The sequence below is a fragment of the Chroicocephalus ridibundus genome, chromosome 4, assembly GCF_963924245.1.
Source record: "Chroicocephalus ridibundus chromosome 4, bChrRid1.1, whole genome shotgun sequence".
Classification (NCBI taxonomy): domain Eukaryota; kingdom Metazoa; phylum Chordata; class Aves; order Charadriiformes; family Laridae; genus Chroicocephalus; species Chroicocephalus ridibundus.
This window is the reverse complement of record NC_086287.1, coordinates 38875940-38899014: the sequence shown is the minus strand read 5'-3', so window position 1 is coordinate 38899014 and position 23075 is coordinate 38875940. Positions and strand designations below refer to the sequence as shown.

At 38.9% G+C, this 23075-nt stretch overlaps 1 protein-coding gene across 3 annotated transcripts; it reads left to right on the top strand.

Moving 5' to 3' along the window:
• Window positions 1-462: 462 nt before the first annotated feature.
• KATNBL1 (katanin regulatory subunit B1 like 1) lies at window positions 463-21198 on the top strand. Of its 3 annotated transcripts, none has more exons than XM_063332741.1 (10): window positions 463-746; window positions 9263-9390; window positions 11003-11043; window positions 11417-11699; window positions 13080-13198; window positions 13382-13432; window positions 13517-13606; window positions 14175-14264; window positions 14685-14778; window positions 16343-21197. In XM_063332741.1, exons 2-10 carry the CDS (start codon window positions 9277-9279, stop codon window positions 16373-16375), a joined length of 915 nt encoding a protein of 304 aa, XP_063188811.1. In that variant the 5' UTR covers window positions 463-746; window positions 9263-9276; the 3' UTR covers window positions 16376-21197. The 3 variants fall into 3 exon arrangements, with proteins under 3 accessions (XP_063188811.1, XP_063188810.1, XP_063188812.1); XM_063332740.1 differs by lacking the exon at window positions 463-746 and adding an exon at window positions 1058-1191 and having other exon boundaries at window positions 16343-21196; XM_063332742.1 differs by lacking the exons at window positions 463-746; window positions 13080-13198 and adding an exon at window positions 1058-1191 and having other exon boundaries at window positions 13524-13606; window positions 16343-21198.
• The last annotated feature ends 1877 nt before the right edge of the window (window positions 21199-23075 follow it).

Sequence of the window (23075 nt, the reverse complement as noted above, 5' to 3'; positions counted from 1 at the left end):
ATTTCAGCCAAGCCAAAACTTATATGACTGTAACAGGGACAGATGAAGTCTATTTTACAGGGATGCTGTGAGGTTGTATGAGAAAATAACACACTTCAGGTCAGAATTTATGATGGGAAGGAGGAGCAAAGTAAGGGGAAATGTGGAATAAATCACACCTTTCCCCCCGTTTATCACTAAAACAAGCCATTTTTCTCATTGGCTTTAGGTATGTTCTGAGTTGCTATACCAGATCAAAGAGAGAATCTTAGTAACACCCAAGCCTCAGGAATACTAAAGCTATTCATACTCAGCTATAATCTGGAGCTAGCACGGATTTCTCAGCCAGTCCAAGCACAGCACACTCACAACCGCGCTTCGTCATTAGGAGCCTGCAGACACGGCGGGGAGCGAGGGCTGCAAGGTTCCCGATACAATATAAACATTGAAGGAAAATTAGACACCAGCAAGCTTTCTTTGCACGGAGCAGCGCCAAGCTGGAACGTAACCCCGCACTCGCCATCCCTGGTGGTGGTGACAGCTGCAGGCCTTCGTGACGCCTGTTGAGCCAGATTAAGAGGTGGCCTGGCCTGGCCTTTGCCCCTTCTCTGCCGCTGCGCCTGCAGCGTGAAGGCCCGAGAGACTGGCGGCAACCCGGGCAGCGGGGAGGCGGCCTGAACCCGGCCTGAGGAGGCTCCGCTCCGGGCAGGGAGGTGGAGGAGGACGAGCAGCTTTTCCCAACGAGAAGCTGGACGCGACCAGTGCAGGTGAGGCACGGCCAGGCCAGGCGGCTGGCGGCCCCGGGGCGCACTCGGGAAGGCCGGAAGAGGCCTGAGGTAGGACGGCTGCGGCAGCCTGGGCGGGGGCAGCCCTGCGCTAACGAACGACCTCGCCAAACCAGGGAGCCAGCAGCCCCAACAACCTCACCGCATACCCCGGCCGCCGCGGGAGGCGAGTCAGGGCGGGCCGTGAGGGGCGGGCCGTGCGGGGTGGGCCGGGCCGGGCCCCTGGGCGGTGCGGGCGGTGCGGCCGCCAGAGGGCGCCGCCTGCCCGGAGCGGCGCGGGCGGTGGGGCGTGGCGCGGCGCGGCCCAGCATGCAGCGCGGCGCCGTTTGAATGGCGCAGGCTCCGGGCGCTGGGCCCCGGCGGTAGGACTCTGTGGCGCTTCTTCCTCCCTCCTCGGCGTGGCCCGGCCCGGTACCATGAGCAGCGGGTGAGTGAATGAGGGCGAAGGCTTCCTGGGCCGCGGCTGAGAAGCGGACGCTGTTGGCCGGCGGTCCCTAGTGGCGGGCGGACCCCTCTTGAGCTGGGGCGCGTCTCCGGCCGCTGAGAAACCGGCGACGGGAGGGATCTTCGGCGAGGCCTTCCGCCTCGCTGCCGGCTGTGGGGGAGCGGAACGGGGCGGGCGGCGCCGTCCGGGCCGCGCTCTGCCTCGCCGGGGCCAGGTGCGGCTGCGGGGCGCCCCGCCCGGCGTGCGGGCCGGGGGCGGGGGCTGCGGGCGGGCGGCGGGGCCGCCGCCTTCTGCTCCCCGCCCGGTGGGACGCGCGGCGGCCCCCGCCGAGCCCTCGGCCGTGCCGGAGCGGGGACACCCCCGGGCCCACCGGGCGGCCTGCGGCACGGCTGTTTGCGGTGCTCGCAGGCTGCAGCCAGCGAGGTCTGGCGGCTTTGTCTTTTTCTAAAACGGTGGCTTCATCCAGAACTCGGAGCAGGCGCGTGCCGTGGCAGATAAATGGCAGGAGAGAAGGAGAGCCTTTAGTGGTACCGAAAGGGAGGGTGACCAGCCGGGTGCGAGGCCTGCTGGCGGATTTTTATTCCCTGGGTGTGACAGATTCCAGCGGGGAAAAAAGGGGAGGGGGGTGGGTGGGTGGGTGGGGAGTCTTTAGATGCTTGAAGATCGGATCCTGCATTAATTACTTTGTTAAAAGGCCTTCAGATGTAATGTATTATTTTTTTTCCACTGTTGTGCTGGAGCGGGTTTGGCATGTTGTCAAATGTAGATCTAAAGTACAGAAATTCTGGATAGTGAGATCTGTTAAGGAGAGAGGTTGGGAGGTAGTTTTAGAAACTTTTGTTGCTGTTTTTGTAACATGCTGTGCTTTGAAGCAACTTTAAGTCAGTTGCTTAAAAAAAAGCTTTCTTCCATCTCTTCTTGGAACATGAATTTTGCTTTTCCCACTCCCTTGGGTTTTTTTGTTCCTTCTCAGTCTGTAATCAGGGAAGGAAAAAAAGGATAGTTACCCAAATTGTTCTAGTCAAAAGCTGTCACTTTAATTTCTTGTTATCAGTGCATCTAGTTTTGATAAAAATGTCTATAATATTATTTCATTGAACTCAAATTACCGTTGGTTTGAATTCCTAAACTTTATAACTCAGAACTTCATTATAATAGCTTAGAAATAATATTGTTAAAATATTCTAGATTTATATATTTAAAAAATTATATGTGAGTATACTGATACATACATGTTATTACAGTTCTCTCTCACACCCAGTTTTGAAACTTCTCTTTTCAATATATTTCCATTGGAATAATTTAAATAAGCCTTTTTAAAGAAATGTAACAGGTTTTTTTTATGTTGGTCCCAGGATAAGGAGCTTCAGTATGAACTAAGGCGGCTTTTTAAATACTATAAAGACACCACATTCAATAATAGAAGTGTATTTAAGGGTAATGTAAAAGAAGTCATGTGATCCTAAGCTATGTGAAATGTACTCACAGACTGTGTTCAGCCAAGTGAGGATGAGATGGGTACCCATGCCTCCACCAAGTTTGGAGCATGAGGCATTTTCCAGTATGTCTTTCTCTGGGAGTGAATTTAAAATTCTTGTTGCAGGTGTTTGAAGCTCTTTTTTGGGGTTGAGCAATCAATAGGAAAAAACTTGCGGCATTTAATTTTATCAGTAGCTTCTTAAAGTTTGTTTAAAACATTAATGTGGGAGCTTCAATGTATTGGAGCTTTATTTCCTATATAACAACTCCCAGATAATTTTAATAATAGAACTTTTCCAACAGTCTTATTCCTGGAGTGTTCGTAAATGAAAATCAACAGGTAAAAGCATCTTTTCGTAAGTGAAAGATGACTTTAGAAAGGACTGAAACACTGACAAGTAATATTACTTTATGTCAGCTTAACATATCTGTAAATGGTACCTCCAGATGCAGAAAACCGGGTACTTGTTTACTTGACTTTTTTTCTAGAAAATATTCTTTTTCTAGAATGTGAATAAGGTTCAGCTATTAGACTCATAGGCTAGCTTAGCAAAGAGAGCTAATTTGTACCTGGATTCATCCTTGGTAAACTTAACCAAACTCTGACTTGTGGTCATTTTTGGAGGTTTGTTATGACTGCTTCTGCCAGTGGGCCACATAAAAATTCCATATGTAAGAGTAATAGGAAAAGGAGCTTAGATTGTAGGAATAAACTATATTACTTTAGTTACTCAAATAGTATTTGCCTTTACTGCAAATTTAATGTCATTCTTGTAATTTCTGTCCACTGTGAAACTTTAAACCAGAAAAAATGGCCCCACAGGTATAGCAGGTTAAAAAATTGTGTCTTGCTGGTGTATAAGACACACTTCTTATAGTGTTGCAGAAAAATTTTATATTAACATACTCTTTAAAAATCTTCAACTCCACTCTTTTTAAGATAATTCAGTATTTTACACCTGGTGAACTGTCAGGGCATGAATTACTAAAAAAGGAGTTTAAAAAACCCAACTGTTTCATATTCAAAGGATGTGGATGCTATCTAAAACTGAGAGACAGATGGATTCTCTGACATTTGTCAGAGTTAAAATGAACGTATGCCAAGCTTACGGAATCACTTCTCCATCATAAGATAGTGCTAATTTATTTTTGTAGACAGATTACTCCTTCAGAAGTAAATTTGGAATAACCATTCTTGGAAGTTTCTCATGAGCGTTTTAAATCTGTTAATAATTAGTGAAATTAGTTTACCATTACTTGTTCCCTGATGTAGACCTATTTTGAATGCTTTCAAAGAATGGACTCCTTGGGGAGTAACAATTAATTAACTCTTTCATCTGAGTCTAATATTGTCATCTTTGAACTTGCACTTGATTTAACATGGAGTCGGGGAGAATCACAAGAGCATCAGTGATGGCTAATGTATGTGGAATGCTACAGGAAAAAAATAGCTGTTAAGAATTTGGGCAAAGTAGGATGGGAAGAATGTTTTAAAGGGTATGTACTGATGACTTAAGAAATCTAGCTATTTTACATTTGCTTTGCTGCCATGCAAAGTACTCAAGTCTGTGTTCTGTAAGAAATTAATGTTATGTTAATACATGTGTAGATTACATAACATGTGAAGAAAAATTTGTCCCTCTTTGGGGGCCGTGCCCAGAACGCAGGACGATGGGAGGGAGTGGCAGAGTTGTTAATACTTGCCTTTGATAGATATGCACTTGCAAGCCTTTTAGTGCTGACTTTCTTTGCTTGATTCTGGTATGACTTGAAGAGTTGTATTTCATCTGGGAGAGATCGGAGTTAGAAAATAGCATTAGAGCCATCAAGAAGGCTTTGCGCAGGTACTGTCTGTGGGGGACAAATGAGTTGGCTCACCAGGATATATGGCTGCTGTTACTCTAGTCCTTCTGCTTCCTGAAAATTGAGGAGAGGAAGAAGGGTTGGCATCTGCTATGAGAAGCCACACACGGGAAGGGAAACTGATGAAATGTGAGCCTATCATCTTAATGAAATTGTGCATCTCTCTTCAGATTTGCAATCTCCTTTGTTACAGTTGTAAAACGGTTTAGGCTTGTATGATTGAAGGGCTAAGGCAGAGCTGAGGGGAGTTGCTGTCTATCCTTAGTTTATTTTTAGAATTTCATGAAGCAAGTTACATAGAGTTGTATTGTCCTTAATGAAATGGTATAACAGATTGTTCTGAACAAATAACAGCTAGCTGTAGAAGGAGGAATAGTCAAAAATTCAAGAAGTTAAGGTGTAAGTTGTTTGATCTTGTATAAATTAGTATCTAATGCCACTTTAGAAATCTTCTGTATATATACCGAAATAACAGTGGATGGTAGTGTCTAATTAGCCATCCCTAGATGATAGATATCTGATAGTAGATAGGAAATAAAAGTTGTAAAGGGCTCTGTAAAGTGCCTTTCATCCTCTAGCATTCATCTTTTTAATTGCTGGCCGGCTAGTATTTTATCGTATGTTACAAAGCCTTTGGAAACAGCATTCTTGATGTGGACTACATTTATTATAGCAGTATTAGGTTTGGATGTACCAGGCTCTTCTGCTTGTTTTCTGCTCTGTGCCTGTGCTACCTGGATTATGTTTCTGTATTTAATTACTTTCAGTGTATTTCCTTTTTATGATTTTACACAGTCTACCTGTGTCATGCAACCTATGTCAACATTTGAGTCAACAACATCCTGTGTCAAGTTCAGCTTGATTATAATTGTACCTGCCACCCCCTTTTGTTAGTTTTGAGCCTGCCTTCAGCTAGTGTCTTTTGCCCCTTCATTCTTATGTTGGGCAAGACAGTGAACAATCTGTATGCAACTTCTCCAAGCCATTCATTTTATAGGCCTTTGTCTTATTTCCCCTCTCTGCTACAAGTAGCCTCTTTTCCAGACTGATCGTATGGAAGGAACTCCATGCTTTTTTTAACTTGCATTTGTCTGACCTCTTTTATAATTTACTGGATCTTTTGAATTTCTTAGTTGTGGGTTTGTTGTGGTTTTTTGTTTGGTTTTTTTTTTTTTAAGGAAAGAGTGCTAGGCCTGCACACAGGATTTGAAATACAGGCACAAGTCAATTCTGTACACTGTCACGACAGTGTTCTGTTTGTTTTTCACTATTTATTGATCCATATATAGCACTGAGCAATCCAAATGATCTGAAGTAAACTGTAATGTATCCAGATATTGTTGTGGGTGGCAATTATTAGCTCTGAGCCTGTGATTCTATATGGGAACCCACAATTTCCTCATGCCTGCAGACACAGGCTTTGCTTTGCATTAATCTATAATCATTGCTTCTGCCTATTGTACATCACAGTCCTTACCTAATTCTTCAGCTAGCCCTCATCTTCAGTGCCTGGTGTAACTTTGTATTGTCAACTACTCAATCTCCTTTGTGAGGTAATCTGTGAATATATAGAACAGCATAAACCAATGCAAATTTTTTGCAGGATTCCTGTGGTGGCCTTCTTCAGTGTGGGAACTGCTTGGACAGTTTATCGCTGTTTCTTAGCTATTTCTCCATGCAAAAACTTTTCCTCTTTTCACTTCGTTGCTTAGTTACCTCAAGAGTTAAGTGAGGGACTTCTGGAAGCTTTTTGGAATCTCCGATATACTCTGTTGTTTAGAGTTCTACTACTTCTACTGTCAAAGAATTCCATTAATTTTGCAGGGCAGGACTTGCTTTATCCATGTTATACTACTTCATACTGTCAAAGAATTCCATTAATTTTGCAGGGCGGGACTTGCTTTCACAACAGTCAGGTTGAATCTTTCCCAGTATATTATTTGTTTGTGTCCACTAATTTTATTCTTGATTACATTGTTTACTAATTTGCACAACAGAGATGTCAGTCTGAGTCTTCCTTGAGGCTATCTTTAAATACTGACTGTATTTTCCACACATGATTTCTTCAGGTGCTTTGTCAGTTCTGAGGGAGAGAGGTTCTGCATCTTGGTTGACAGCGCAGCTATTTCATTACTGCGTATATCTTCACTGCTGCTTCTGTTAAACTATGGAAACCTATCTAAACTGTAGGGCTGTGAACACAGACATAAGGATTTTACTTCACTTCATCAGATGTTCCTTTATATCTTATCTGTTGGCCTTTGGGTTTCTGTTTCTGGTCTTTGAAGAAAGAATTGATAGTTTTGTTGTCTTTTCCGACTTCAACTGGGAGGCTAGGGGGCATTATATTATGTTCTTATATCAAATTTGTCAAAGTGTGTAATTCTCTTCATTTTTCTCTTGTACATGTTTAACTTTTTGTAGGGAAATTCTTACCCTCCATGATAATCTCTCTCCAGTTCAGCTATTTTGAGATACTATCTTAGGCTCTTTAGATCCCAGTATTAAACACTGATACGCTAATGGAGTTTCCTTGGTAAGACATTTTCCTAGCCTTCTGTTATTTTACGCTTCTATTAAGTAAAAAGCATTCCAGCTTAACAGTGCTGTTGTATTTGTCGATCAGATTCTTTCTTACTGAATAGCATGAAAGAGGAGGGTAGGCCAAGATCATTTATTAAATAAGCAAGTAAGAAGTCACTCTTCTGCATGAAGAGTTGTAAGCTGTCAGTATGTCCTGGGAGTCACGTGGGATTTTTCAGGAACAGATATTATGGATTTTTTTTTGGCATCTAATGGGATAATTCTATGAGGTTTAGCTCTGGTGGTTGCAAACTGGCCTCCCTATTCTTCCGGAGTTCATTGCTTTCCCCTCAGCAACATTGTCAAACAGGGGACACCAAAAAAAACCAAACCCACAACCATGTTTTTTCCAAGTGTCCTGGCTTTCTGCCTTCATCATTAGCCTGAATATAAGGCTGGATTTGTTTGGATTTTAGGGTTGTTGGGTTGGGCTTTTCTTCAAAAGTTCAGTAGTTTGCCTTTGTGTTGTGCTCAAAGTTCAGATTTTAATGTACAGCGATTTTGAGTCCAAATAGTGTTTTCAACCACTCTGATAAGCAGATAAGCAATTTGTTGTTCTTGTGGTTTCTTCTAAACTTCAGGGGAAAAAGTACTTTTTTACTATTTAATTGTAAGCCTGGTGGCTGTAAATGTGAAGAGGTGACAAAGGTGAAGATGGTGACAACTATTCTGTCACCATCCCATAGCATGCAGGGAAAGAGTCAAGTTAATGAACCAGTCTTAAGCCAGCCTTGTATCTGGAAAAGTATGGACCACCAACTGTTAAAGGTCTTGCCCTAAATGATGCGTCCATTTGCAGTGCCTGCTGAAGTTGTTGTCTGAGGGCTCCATGTTCCCATCTTACAGGGTAAGGGTTTCTGTCAGTAAATCTTCCCTTTTTTGAGAGAGATCTCAAATGAGATTCATCTGTACTGCTCCTGTTCTTAAGAAAACTGAAGCATTTGAAGAATTATTTTTTTTCTTCCACTGTATCCTACGATATGGAATTCAGTGTGCATTATGTGTAGAATATACCTTTTATTTTGTTTTGAGCCTGTTACCTGTTTGTTTTATTTGATGGCCTTTAGCTACTGCATTGAAAGATCATCTGTAGCTAATAAGCTGTTTCCCATCTGGCTTTTTCAGTGCCCAGTGTCTTAGTATTTTAAATACTGAAGTTCTTAATGTGGGATAAATCTGCTACATAGAGAAAAAGGGATAGGACTGTTGGATCTAAAGGTGGAGGGAAGAGATTGGGGCACTCACGTTGGGACCAGAGTTTTGCCATCTAGGGGAAAAACAATATAATTAGAGCAAATGGTTGGTTTTTAAAAGTAAGGTAGGATGTCTTGCTAAAACATTTTGGGAGTAGTGCTCCATGATGATGTAGTTTGTGAATCCAGTCTCAAGCAATGGATCTTCTCAATCACTTGCAAAAAATCCAAAACCACATGTACAACTGTCCCAATGTTGGTTTTGATTCTTGTAGAAATATTTGCATACTTCAAGACAAAGTACTTTAGACTCTTTCTTAATGGTTAACTGTGGAATAAAGATATTTTTTTAATATGGAAAATAGTCACAGTTATATGCTGAAAAAAATTGGCAGGGGGTCGATTTGCCAGTAAACTAAGGGGTGATCTTTCATTTCCATTTTTTTACCTTTGCTATTTTAAAGTTTACTGCCTTCCTGAAAAACAGGGATTATTCTTATTTAGTAGCCTTTCCTTATTTGGAAACAGTTGAGACCAATTATTTTTCTCTAGGTGGCAGATGAAATTCATAGTGTGAGATGTGGAGGAAAGAGTCTCAAAAAATGTCTTATTCTTGTTTGTATGGCACCCCTTAGTGCAGGTATACTAAGCTGGTCTGAAAACAAGATCTCTGCCTCTGTTTCTTTGGAGGGGGACTTGGTTTTATTCCCTTTTTTTTTATAAAGCTAAATGGGAATTTTGAAGTGCTTATCAGCATGTTGCTAATGATAAGGCTTCCAGCTAATGTTTGCTAAAGGATGACTTCTTGGATTATTTATATGGTGGAACACCTTGGGAATAGTTGAACTGTGTTAACTGGTTTTGCCAGCTGCATTTGAAGAAAGTTGACTGAATGTTTTAGAAAATATAACTAAATATCTTTCCCTTGAAAACAGGTATTTGAGAGATTATGGCATCTGAAGCCCACAATGTTAGAAAACAGAAAGTATTGCATATTGAAGGTTGTCCTATTGATCTCCCCAGAAAAAGAATCTCTTCTTCCACTAAAAAGATCATGAAGGAGGTAAGTTGTTTGGGTGGTTTTTTTCTGATGAAACTGAAGTAAATATTCAAACAAGTTTGTAGTTCTGAGCAATCTAACACTAGAAGCACAGCACTATTGGGCATTTCATGTTTAGATGTGCAATAGAACTTTAGCTTGAACAGCAATTATATTATGAAAACTATGCATTATAATAGGCACAGACAGTGACTACACAGATATGTGTATCATCCACATGAGCAGTAGGTACTGATATGGTTTTACTCACGCCTACTTTTCTGCAGTCCAGCCAAGAACTGTTTCAGTAGAGGAATTGTATAATTAAAAAGTTCTTTCTTGCCAAGAGAGCTACATGGCACAAGTGAGAGGCGGGGCAGGTGAAATACCTGCACTGAAATGGACCTGTTGTCTTGTTACTGTACAGCTTGATCTACCACATTGTCTAGTAATGTGTCCTTTCACTGGATTCTTGCTAGTCAGAAACATTTTCTCCTAACCTCTTAACGTGTGTTCTGGCTGAAGAGTAAATAAGGCAGTGAAGTACAGAGGAAGTACTAAGGAGGTAAACTTACTATAAGATCACTTCAGACAGTGGTGAAGATGCCAATATCCTCTATGTTCATTTGTTTGTGGAAATTATGTATTAAAACCCACATGATTTTATGACTCGGCATTACCAAAACAAAAAAATCATAGCATCGTCTTGCTGTTGTGCACAATGTAAATGTTAACAGTAGTATAAATTTTCAAGTCAGAATGCCTGCAGTATATGAGCGTAGTACCTGTTTAAATGAAAATACATATTTCTAACTTGAACCTCTTAATGCTTTTTTAATTTTTAATAATTTGTTTACTAGTGCAAAAAAAGTAGACCAGAACATCACAATTCAACTCATCTTCATTAGATGAAGCTTTAAAACATCAGAGATTACTGTATTAAAAAAAAAAGCCTTTAGAAATTCAAATTGTGTTGCTTGATTTTTCAAAGGTTTTGCTAATCAGCGTGCCACAACCTTGAATGAATTTTGTGACTTCTCTGGGATATTATCGTTTTATGCAGCCTGATTGGTGTCAAGGTGCTAATCTGTTTCATATGAATGAATTCAGGATAACGAAGCTGCTGTTGTCTACAGCAGTCTTGATTTATTTAATTTTTTGTTGTTGTTGTGCTTTGATGGGGAGATGTTCTGCTGTCATCCCTCCCGATACTAGCATCTGCTATTATGGGCCTTTAAATGTATGTGCGAGACAAGCAATGCAATTTTGCCATCAGACTCCAGTAGGCTTTTTATATTAGTCACAGTTTTTAGTGTACTATTAACTAAAGAATCTGTCTCTGATGTCACAATCCTGTCTCTTGCCTTAGATACCCCAAGCCTACTGCTGACTGTGGTGCTCCAAGGACAGCTGGGGCAGACCTAGTCCATCTGTAGGTCACTGTGAAATACTTGAAGATTATAGGAAGGTTAACGTAGCTGTGCTTTAGTTGCAGGAAAGGAAGAGTGGGTGGAAAGAAGGGAATCTGTTGTAAACTTAAGCCATGGTAAAGCAGGACTTCTTTTTGCCAAACTGTAGGAATGTTTGAGACTTTTTAGTAATAAAGCTTTTTTATTCTCTATTCCCTTTCTCCCAGGGTAAGAAATCTCCAAAACAGCTGGCTTCATACACAAACAGGTAGGAGAGCTGTGCTGTGTAGAGTCTGAGTTTTAAGTGAGAGGGAGGCAGGGAGGAAGAAGCAGTTTAAATCTATTGCAACACCCAAGCAGACACAAGTGGAAATGGGTCTTAATTTTACTGACAATACTTGGTACTTTTGTCTACTTCCATAATAATTAGTCTCTGCATTAATAAAAGCAGGAGAAAAATATTGGTGGTAGCTCTTACTTCTGATAACCCAAATGTCACAAAGGTATATCTTGGGGATAAAATGTTTTAAGTAACCTAAAAGTTGACTGCTGAATTCATAATGATATATTTTAACTTAATAACACAAAGTATTGCTTAAGTTTAGAGGAACCTTCACTAAAACACTACTTTATTATTGCAGAATAACAGTTGGAAAAACGGTGACCAGTCCCCTCTCTCTCTTCAAAGTAGTATATTGTAAAAGAAAAGTTCATTGTTATAGTCCAAAGCCCTGTTACAGAAAGAAACAGCTCCCTAAATCTAGGGGCTGTGACATGGCAAATAAAGAAAATGAACTGGCTTGTGCAGGGAATCTGCCAGCAAAACTGCACATAGACAGTCGTACACGCTTGCTGAATTCTAGTGACTCTGGCTCATCTCAAACAGAAGGCCCCTCATCCAAATATAGTGGATTTTTTTCAGAGGTAAGTAGAGTGTAAAGAAACTTGAGTTTAAAATAAAAGTATTCTTGGTAGCTTCTTTGTGTGGTTAGCTGTGAAAGTTTTCAGAGGTTAATTTTCTTAACATATAGATTGGCTTAGGTCTGTGATTTACAGCCTTTATCTGTCAGTTTACAGTGGCACATTTGCCAACAGTGGTGGTCCTGCCAGTTTTCCCCATGTTTGTGTCAGCACAGAAGCTCAGATCTAAGAGGCTAGTCTGGGTTAAAATTCTACCAGCACCAAAGGAAGACGCTTTTTTTGACCTGGTTATGCTTCGTGATCTGGCAAGACGCAAGGCCACATGCGTGTTTGTGAAAGCGTTAGTGTGTAGATGGGCATAACCGTGGTGAGGTACGATAGGACCATTTTCAATAGCAACATCAGCTTAGGGTGTATGAAACTAACTTAAGTGTTTGTATGAGACTGTTTCCTGTTAAGATTGCTTGATGAAACCCAGTGAACACTTGCAGGACTTCTGAAACTGGCTAAAAAGTCAGCTATTTAAATGAAATAGGTTTTGTGACAGTGAAGGCCATTTAAGTCTCTTAATGTTGAAGTTTCCCTTTCTGTCATCATACATGCTTGTTAGCCATTGAGGCTTGCAGGTGTTTAAAGTGAGGCATGGCAGGGAAGATAAGATCGAAGACTATCCCCTGCTGTCTTTTCATGGTACTTTTAAGGGTGGGCTGCCATGAAGAGTCCAAAGGGCTGGCGGTACAAGTCTGTGGCACTCCTTCAAGGAAGGAGCAGTGGAATAGTTAGAATAAAGAGGTTGCAGAAAGGACGGTTAAAAAAAAAAAATGAAGACTAAGGAAGATTCGTGCTCTGAGAAACTAAAGACCAGATCACTGGCCACAGATGTCTGTTTAACTTGTTTGAGAGATGTGGGTGGTTCTGCAGTGTTGATTCCAATCCAAGACTTTAATAAAATACCTAAACTTCATTCCAAGATCAAGCTTTTTCATAAATCAACCTTTTCTGTCAAAGTTCAGAATAATACATGTATTTACTTGTGCCTAAATTGTTAAAGTTCTCAAAAATTAATAAGCATCTAAGTAAAAAGCTCTCAAAGGTAGTAAGAATTATAGGTTGATGCTCATGAATGCTGTATTTAGTTATTACATACCTCCCTTTAGTTGTCTACAGACCTTATTATTGTAGCTTTTGGGTAAAGTAGTCTCAATGTATTTGTGCCCCTGTGGTTTTAAGGCCATTGTTAGCTAAACTTCTAAAACAATCATCAGCATGTGGGTAGAAAAGCATATATTCATATCCTAAATTACTATATTAGAGCAACTTATTGTGTTGTTGCTGTCTACTTAATTTCTGGCAAACTTCTTTTATATTTTTGAAAATATACAGATTTCTCAGGACCATGAAACCATGACTCAAGTTCTTTTCAGCAGGAATCTAAGGTTGAATGTAGCTTTAACCTTTTGGAGAAGGAGAAGTATAAGTGAACTGGTAGCCTACTTATTGAGGTAAACTGAGTGTCTCTTTTTATATTTTTAAAGTGGTAGCAATCCCAAATACGCTGCAGTATTTTTAGGGGTTCTTTAAATGCTGTAATTTTGTTATACTTATTCTTTAAGTCATAGTGGAAGCTTATACTTCAACCTATGATCTACTAGTAACGTTTCTGATTTTATTCTTAATGTTTCTAGGATACAGGATCTTGGAGTACTAGTAGATTGCCTTCCTGTGCTTACAAACAGGTACAGACAAAAAGAAGTGGGGGATAAGAATCTGCTATACCTGTGGTGAAGTTCAAGCACTTCTGAAACGTCTTGTTTTTTAAGTTTACAGGAAGAAAAACCATATATTTCAGCTGGCTGCTGTGTAGATCTTTTGCCTTTAGTGAAATCACTGCTTAACAGCAAATATGAAGAGTAAGTATCAGTTATGGATGTTTAAGGCACTACTACTTCCTGGCTATGCAGTGCCCTAGAAACTAATGGTGACTCTGGCTCTTGTTCCTCTGCCCCTTCTCCCAACCCTGCCTGCCTTAGAGAACACCTACCTGAAGGGGAGCTCTCCTTTGAACCTTTCTCCTTTAACAAACCAGTGGTGCAAAACCTCTTTTTATACAAGGTTAAGGACCAGGGCGGCGCTGGTTTTACGCTTATGCAGATTTATTTATCCTAAACAGTAAAACAAAATGGCACTGAGGTTTTAGTATGCTTTATAACGTGAAATCAAGGCAAAGCTTTCAGGCAAAATACCTGAAGAATTTCTACTTCTTTGACAAGAGCTTCAGTTTACCACTTTGAAAATGAAAACATAGGCGAGTATTAAAACTTGCCAGTTTGTCTAGGTTTTTTTTTCTCTTCTGGAATTGAAAACACATTGCTTTCTAAGTTGCTTACGAGTTTGCTTACTGCTTTAGCTGACCTGTAGATATTGGAGGTTTGGGCGGTGAGGGAAGAAAAGAATAATGTGTAAAATACGTTGTTACAGATATGTGATAGTTGGTTTAAACTGGCTTCAAGCTGTCATTAAAAGATGGTCGTCAGAACTACCTGTACATACCGAAAAGGCAGAGGATGGGTGAGTATAGTATTGGGAAATATTTAAATGTGTTTCTGTAGCTTATTCCATCTCAAAATCTGTTTTAACTTTGATCAGTAGGAGTACACCTTATCTACAAGATAAAAATACATAAATTGAAAGCAAAAGCTTAAAAGTACTTAAAAGAAGTTCTTCTGTTAAGCCACAGGTGGTCTTTGGAAACTTACTTTAAAGATGGCTATGTTGATTTTTTTTTTTTTACTGGAATTTTAATAAATGTAGAACATAGTCATATTGGGGGTTATACAAATGCTGTAGAAGTTAGATTAAAATTTTTCTGATATTGTGGCAATATCTATTGTATAGATTAATTCTATATGCAGTATTAATCGTGTGTTTCAGTCAAAAAGTCTACTGAAATGTAGTATATACGTTTATAAGGTGCTCATTCTTTTTCAGAAATATTCATATTTTAAAAAACCAATTAAGTGGATTATGGGAACAGATGAATCATCTTACTCTGGTTCCAGGATATACTGGTAATATAGCTAAGGTAATCCAGTTCCAGTTGTGTTTAGTAATAAACAAAGTCATATCACTTGCAGTATTCCTCTCATTTGATGTTATTTGCACTTATATTATTCATGGATAGAAACACCTTTACTTTATTTCCACTAATGCTCAAGTATATTGCACAATTTTTACAGAAGTCTGGAGTGTATTCCCTGTGCTAGTAGTACTATGGTTTAGAATGCCACAATGAATTTTTTATCCTTTTTTCTTTCTTTACAGAGGAATCATCTCCTTAATAATAAAATAGCCAATAGTAAAAAGCCTTCAAATTGATGCAAAAAAGGGCCCTGATAAGTAGCTAGACTGTGAAAGGACAGATGTTTTCTCTGAAATTGGCTGTACCTGTTGTTGTAAGTTTAGTGCAGCAAGGAGAATCTTAACCCAGCAATGTTGTTTGTGTTTGCACATCGGGTGCCTGGGGAAGGTGACAACACACTAAGTTCTAAAGCTTATTGCTGGCCTAATGCTTAGAAAATTATGAGTTTCTGAAGAGCAGAAGAGTGTCTCCATCTGAAGTGAATCCCTGTTTGCCTTTCTCGGTACCTTGTGGGATCAGTAATATAATGAGGGTGTCTGGTAACTGCATGATTTGCTGCTCATGATACTCATCCCTATAAACATGGCTTTTTGAGGTGGGGCACCAAGAGTTGCACTGAGTAAGAAACCTCTCCACATGGCACGGCCTGATGAAGGTAGACAGTGAGAAAGGACTTAAAGCAGACACTTGGTTCTGTGCAGGATTTGAGTGAACTTAAAAAGAACTTGGAGACTGCATGCTTTACTTGCATCTAAAGGAGTTTTGTGGAATCTATAATTCTGTGGCTACAGAATTTGTCACTTTCATGTATCAAACAAGTAAGTTGTTCTTTTGGAACTACTGTGTACCTCTGACTTCAATTTTTATGTCTCTCCAAGGAAAACTACAAACTTCTTGCAGAGTTTCAGTCAGCAGGGATGCAGAAGAACTGAGTTCTAACTTGCAAATGGTGGAGCAAGCAATGGGAGCTTGTAATATAAACTGCCTAGATCTTCTGGCAGATCAGCATAGCAGTTACAGCCAGTGTCAGTTTATTTCACTAGGATTCAGGTTCCCTTTCTGTTCATTTGCCTGCTACTTAATGTATATCAGGATAGATTGTGACCAAGGCCACCTCAACAAGTCAGGAGCAAGAAGAGTAGTACAAGAATGTTGGAGGGATGGGGTGAAGGAGTATCACTGCTAGTAAACATGTTCCAAATATGTGATCTCATAATGATGGTTTTCTTTCCTGTGCACGTAGAGAACAGAGGAAAAATGGACCGAATTGATGGCTTTGGAAATTAATCCCACTGTTTTTGTAGGCTTTTTAGTACATAAAGAAGTGCTATTGAAAGCGTTATTTGAAAGTAATCTTGAAGTTGAAGACAACTTGTTCTGAAATTTGGCCTAAACATAATTATTATTGTATTATGGTCCTGATCGGTTACCCTGCCTCAGATACAAAGTCAACGTTACAGAAATAAGTAATGTGACAAGTGCTTTCTCTTTTTTCTTTTTCTTCTAGGATGTAAATGCTTATTTATTACAGCTACACTGACATGCTTGGGAAGCTATGTGTGCTGATGTGGTGAAACAGTCCTCTAAAGTATCCCTGAAATATGTACCTGAAAGCCTTTTGAGAAATACTGGCAGAAGAGAACTGAACTGTCAAGCTGTGTGATGAAACCACTAATAAAATCCTAACAATCTACTTCACATTGAAGTGGAAAAATGTCTAATAGGAGCAACTTTTACTTCAGTGAGGTGAAAGTGCACTATGAAAACTGTATGCCTTTGCTGCATTTGGGATTCACTCAGTTACTAGGTATTCATTTAAATGCTACTGTATTTTACTACAACATCGCATAAAAGAAGATGGATTATACTGTCATGAAGACAAGACAGCAGAACCAGTTGTAAGGAACCAACAAAAGCAATTGGCATTAAGAGGTTTTAAATGTTTCTTTCACAAAAGAACTCCAAAATGCACAACTATCTTCCAGTTGCATTAAGAAAAACTTTGAGGTATTCAGTTACTTCTATGTTTTAATCAAATTATTAAAGACAGTTTTTGTTTGCACTATACAGCAAAGATGCCTTAATTACTAGTGTTTCAAAAAGCCAACGTGTTTAAGATGCAAGTAGCTATTATGTTCAGATTGCGATGAAAAACTACAAAAGTCAGGGTTTCACATTGTGTAGTTAATGAAACATTGCACATATACAAAAATTCATGTATGAAAAATATTATAAATACCTGAAGTTAAGCTTGGATAAAGAGTTATTGCAAATGTCAGCAGAATGGTGAATCTATGTCTAACGAATGTTTTTATATTGTATGTGGATTTCTAACACGATAATCTTGTTCTGTATCACTTAAACTACATGCAGATAAGTAAATATATTAAATGTATCTACGTTTTTTCTTTTCAAGTTCATAAAAACAATTTCTATAATAATCTCTTCCACAGTACTTTTTATCGTAGATATTTATGTCTATTGTTTGAAATGTTTACAGCCAGATGAGGCCATGTTATTCAAATCGTACCCTTTTTGTACTACCTCCTTTTAGAAACTGACAAAGAGCTTTTGCAAAAATAATCAAGTTCTAGCCTGATCAATGATGGCAAATTCATACCAACAATAGCATTGAAAATACAGCTATAAAGTCTTTTACTGTCCTATTGCTATCCTATACTATTTTAATTTAAAAGCTATGGCTTAATAGCTCTGAGGTAGTCTTGATTTTAGGCTTGCTATTGCCTTTTTTTATTTTGTGATTAGGAAGTGTGCTTTTCCAATTGAAACTTTAAAGTGCCAGCTGTTCACTTAAAACATAAATGCACAGTATGTATCACCAAATAGTCTACTTCCTTAAAAAAACTAAGTACTTACAAGCATTGCTTTCATACCTAGCATTAAGCAGATGCACTTTTATTGACATGCAGGAGAAAAGTCTTTTGATAGCCCCAAGTGGTTTTTGCTTTACAGGTGAAATAAATGAATTTTAAACTCTTGTAGTGGTCAACAATGTCAGGCCTCCTGTTGCTTCATTTTGTATTTAATTTACGTATCATTATTGCTGACTTGTGATGACAGACTTCTAGTTAGCTTTCAGAACTTGGTGCTTTTGATTATTTGACTATTCTTTAAACCACCAAAGGTTTTGTGCTTCCCAGGGCAGTCAGCTACAGGGAATAGTTTCTGGGACATCCCAAAACTGAGAACTGTGGGACAATCTTGAGATATGCACAAAGACAAATTCTTTTTGCTGGAATTGTTATGTACCATTAGAGAGATTTCACACTCAAAAGAGTTTGACATAGAACTCACTACTTTTCAGATGTTCTTGCTGTCAATTAAAAATTCAAAGGAACTACAGTATGATGATGTTATTTTATTACTTTACTGTTTTGTTGAGCACTTAAATGTAAAAGTAACATAATGACTAGCTTCGTAACTTGGGTAGCAATTGCTGAACCTCTTAGATTATTCCTCAAGGAGAATACTGTAAAGGTGATGGAAACTCAGATCTTATTTTCTTGGGGGGTTTTTTGAATAGACAAAAGTAACTCATGGCCATTTATTTCTGATAATATAAAAAGTAATCATTGTAATTCATTAAAGTTAAATACTCTGGTCAAAAATCCAACTTGACTCTAGATGTAAATACATGGGCTGATAATGAATTCTGCATGTGGCCATGGATCTACCAAATCCTAACTGTGGATGGTGCTTGTGTTCTAGTGGCAAGGCAAGATTGACTGGAGGATCATTATTGGGGAAGTTCTAATAAAATAATGCATTGTTTTTAACTGCCAAAAGTTGTATTTTGACAGCATCAATAATACAGTATTAAACATTGTCATTAGTATCTGTGCCTTATTTTAAATTATTTTTTTTTACTGTTTCTAGGCAGCTACTAGACTGTTAGAACAGGATTCTGGTCTCCCTTATGAAATTATTTTTCTGTCATCTTAAAGAACTTATTTAAACTATTCATGCTGACATTCAGGCTCAGCTTGTTATATGCTCTTTAGTTCATGAATGGCTAGGAATCATTTTTGCTGTAGTAGAATGGGTATGTATGATACCTGCTCAAAGTGTCATGAGTAAAATGTCTTAAAAGCTATGTAACTCCATTAAATCCATGTAGTTGTATCAGTGAATCTAAGAATTAGCTTTATGAACAATCGTGCATAAATGCTACTCTTCATGTGATACTTTCTGAAAGTGCGCTTTCTAGGATGTGTCAGAAGATCCATGGAGAATTAATCCTTTATGTTTTTGTGATGCAGAAGCATGTACGTACTTGAGGACGAAAGATGCCTCCACAAAGCTGTTCTTCATGTTATACCACTTAATATGAAATTAATGTCTTTGAAAAACAGTATGTCTTTTGCCTCAATGTTCTGTGAGAGTACTTGAGGCTGTTTTGCTGAAAGGGTTTTTATTTACCTATTTACCCTAAACTGAAATTAAAGATGCTTCTTGGCAAACTGCCTCTTTCTGCAGAGCTAAAAAACCCAAACCAAACATTCTGTGAATGTAACAATCAAAGTTTAGGTATTGTTGATAGCTTGCTGAAGAGTGGAGATGGAAAAAGCTACCCCATTAATTAGCTGGGTAAAATAAAGAAGCTAGCATGTCTTAATGATTACGTGTAGCTCTGTTTTGAAGGAGTTACACCTGTTTCTTAGTAAAGAGTAGTCAGCAGTGGAACACCCTGGTATCACAGGTACTGCAGTTCCAGGCTACTTAATGGTGCTTACAAATTGTTATTGATATTACAAAAAAAATTAGCATCAGCCCTACAGAGTCTTATCTTCTGCAGTGAGATATAATTTAAATGATCTTTCCATTTCTGTAGGCTGTCTTATTGTTATCAGAGGCCACAGCTTTAACACTTGGGGTGCAGGAGGGATGGGAGAATGGGAAAGGACAAAAAGAGTTCTTGTGCACTATGTTGAACGACATCAGTCCTGCTGCATCATACCATATGTATCTTAAAGCAGGCTGTATTTTCATTTTCTGGTATCCGAAGTAGGAAAACTTTGGAGTTATGGGTCCTTAGTGAATTTTGCATCGAAGAGAGAAATGTTTTGAAGACAGATGCTACAGTGCTGACTTGTGATGTGTTTTGGAGGGTTTTTTTTCTTGAAAGGGTGGACGTTTTTGTGTATAGAAACTTGAAAGCATCTTGTGCAAAGCTTACTTTTTTGAAAGGAGGAAGTTAGTTGTATTTGTCAGTGCATCGTGCCAAATCTTCCAGTTTTACAGAAGACTGAATGTCTGTCTGAGTGTAGAGACTTGCAGCTATATTTTGTGCCCAGTTCTCTGGTACAAAGGGAAACAGGTGGTTCATAGTCAACTACTTCAGAATACAAAACTATGCAAATCGTGCTACTGGTGTGAAGTTATTCCAGCTTTTGTACAATGCAAATTCTTTAGTTTATGAAAGCAGTTGGTTCTTGTGTGACGAACTTTATATTGAACTGATGAAGCCGTTCTTAATAGCCTTGGTAAAAGCCAGACAGGGTAGCTTAATTTTTGTCTTCAGTCTACTTTCTTACACACAGTAATCATTGTAGGCTACAGATAAAGATTCACCGAGAGGATAGATTGAGCATACTTGTGTTGTTAGTGCTTATATTATACTTCATTAAATAATTTTTTATTCCATGTTAGTTAAATGGCTTTGCTGTCTTAGAATGAGACTAAATGCAAGTATTTCTTTTTTCCCCCATACACACCTCCGTTCATTCTTCAGCACTTAATGATGTTATTTCTTCCTCTTTGAGTTTAAATATACTGTGTCTATTGTTAGAAGCAGGGAGGGGAGGATGAAAATTCTAGATAAAACACAGGGCTACCTACTTAACACTATTCATTTTGAAGTAATTGTGAAAATTTTCCCTCTTTAAAACTTTTCACACAAATTTTGTTAATACCTATTAATTGAAGTGGGTACTCATGGGTACAAGGTTGAGTTTGAACATGGTTGAAAAAAAATAAAGTGTTTTCACTCTTAAACCATAGCTGCAGTATTTCTTCTGTTCTTTTTTTTTTTTTCCATTGAGTACTAAGCTGGACTGATACCTGCCATATAGGAGGCAAGAGGTGTAGCACTGTCCCTTAATGCGACAGAATAGAAATAATTACCCACGATTCTACAGTTGCAAACCTAGAATGTTTTTGTTTCCATACTGGCTGGAGTTTTGTAGTATATCTCTTTATGTAGACTGTAGCTGCTGATCATATTGCTGTAAAATGAGGTCTTCCACTTTCAGGTTGAATGTGGTATGTAGTTGTTTCCAGTTCATACAGATCACTGCTTCAATTAGTCAGTCATTGGAGCACCGTAGCACGTAAACAACAAACTATTGGAGTCCCACATGTCTGTACTTCGCTCTAACAAAATACAAGGATGCCGTGTTCGCATTTTCCACCTCTTTTCCTCTTTTTTTTTTTTCTTATTCCTTAATTTCAGTGCTTAAAGCTATTTGGATTCCCTTTGGTAAGTGATAGCTGCCAAAACATGTGACAAAAATGAGTTTACAAATATGCTTGTTACTTGTTTTAATGCACTTCCTTGAATTTGGGAAGGAGGCAGTCTTCTATATGCATAGGCTTCAAAGAAACAGAACTAGTGGATTTTACTGGGATTGCAACCACTTTCATTTATTTTTTTTAAATTTTTTTTTAGGTGAGCACTATGTGTATTGTGAAACAACAAAACCAAATCTAAATCTTAAGACAATGTTACATTCCAAGACTGCCTGCTCTTGTTGGGTGTAAGTGTTGGAATACATACACACCCTAGCATCACACTTTAAAGTGACCTGCAGACAGTTTCAAATAGCTCTTGTAATTGAGGTTGATGGCTCTTTTTCAAGTTGCATTTAATCTATTGAGCTTCACTTTCAAAAAGTCTGAATTATGTTTGGGTCTTCCAGTTGCCACTTCTATTTCCTGTTTCAGATATTCCATGGATTGGAAGACTTAGTACAATAAGTATTCCAGCTTCAGAAAAATAGCTGGTCTTTGTGTCTTTTGTGACAACAGGCTTGTTGTTTTCTGCAAGAGTTAAATCATTTTTAGAGACACTATTTCAGAGGAAGATTGCCACATCCAAGAAGCCTGTGGCATGTTTGGTTCTAAATGGAGAAGTTGCACAAATACAGTCAGCTGTTAGGAGAATGCATATTTCATTACTGTCAAGTTGTCTTATCACGTTTCAATCAGCTGTGCTGTTATCTGCTTAGCCTAGATAAAAGTGAAATGATGGATTATTGGGGGGTTGAAGGCTTAACAACTCTTGGCTGTAAGAAACCAAAAATGCTATTTCCATGCTGATGAAACTGCTACAACGAATGCAGAAAGGAGCTCTTTGTTGTGTGCTTGGTTTGGACAGCAGAGATCTCTTCTCTCTTTCTATGTCTGCTAGTAATGCTTTGTCTTGAAACTAAAAGGCGTAGACATTTATGTGTGTTTGCTTAAAATAACATTAAGTTTCTGACTGAAAAGGAAAATAAACCCATGCTGCATTAGTTGATTTCTGGATGACTGTGGCACCCATGTTTCAGCTACAGAAAAAAGTAAATAAAATTATAAAAGCAATTAACCATCATTGTACATGTAGTGGTAAAACTTTATTTTCAACATTGTACGGTTCTGGCTATTATTAGTGAAGTAGTAAAGCAAAGTAGAACTAAAGAATAACTGGTAGGTTCTGTTCTCTGCCTTATGTTCTGATAAGTCTAAAAGCTTGACTTTTTAATCAACCAAAATGAATGATGATAAACGGAAGTGTTAATTCTGGAGTAATTCTATGCCAACAGCCAGCATTAGCATAAGAATAAGCTGGGTAGCTGGTTGTGAAGTGAACCCTGCCCACCAGAACAACTGTCTTCTCAAATAAATTGTCTTTGAAAGAACTTTTTGGTACTTTAAGTAAAACTCTAAATTTGCTTCTTTTTGAAAGATGCTGCAATTAGGGGGCTTTCTGCTAGAGAGAGGAGAGAGTGAATTCTGAAGATTAAGATTTTGAGATCGGCTATTTGGATGATGGGGTAGCGCTGCAGAGGGTCCCTCTAAAAATATTTACTGCCCTCTGAGTGGCGGCATCAATAATCATTAAAAGGGGTTGAGGGCTCAAACCCAGGCACACTCTCATCAGGACTGTGGCTGATGTGCATCTCCCCAGTTGTCTGCTGGTGTAGGGAGTTGACTTACAAAATTAAAACTAGGGAAGGGGA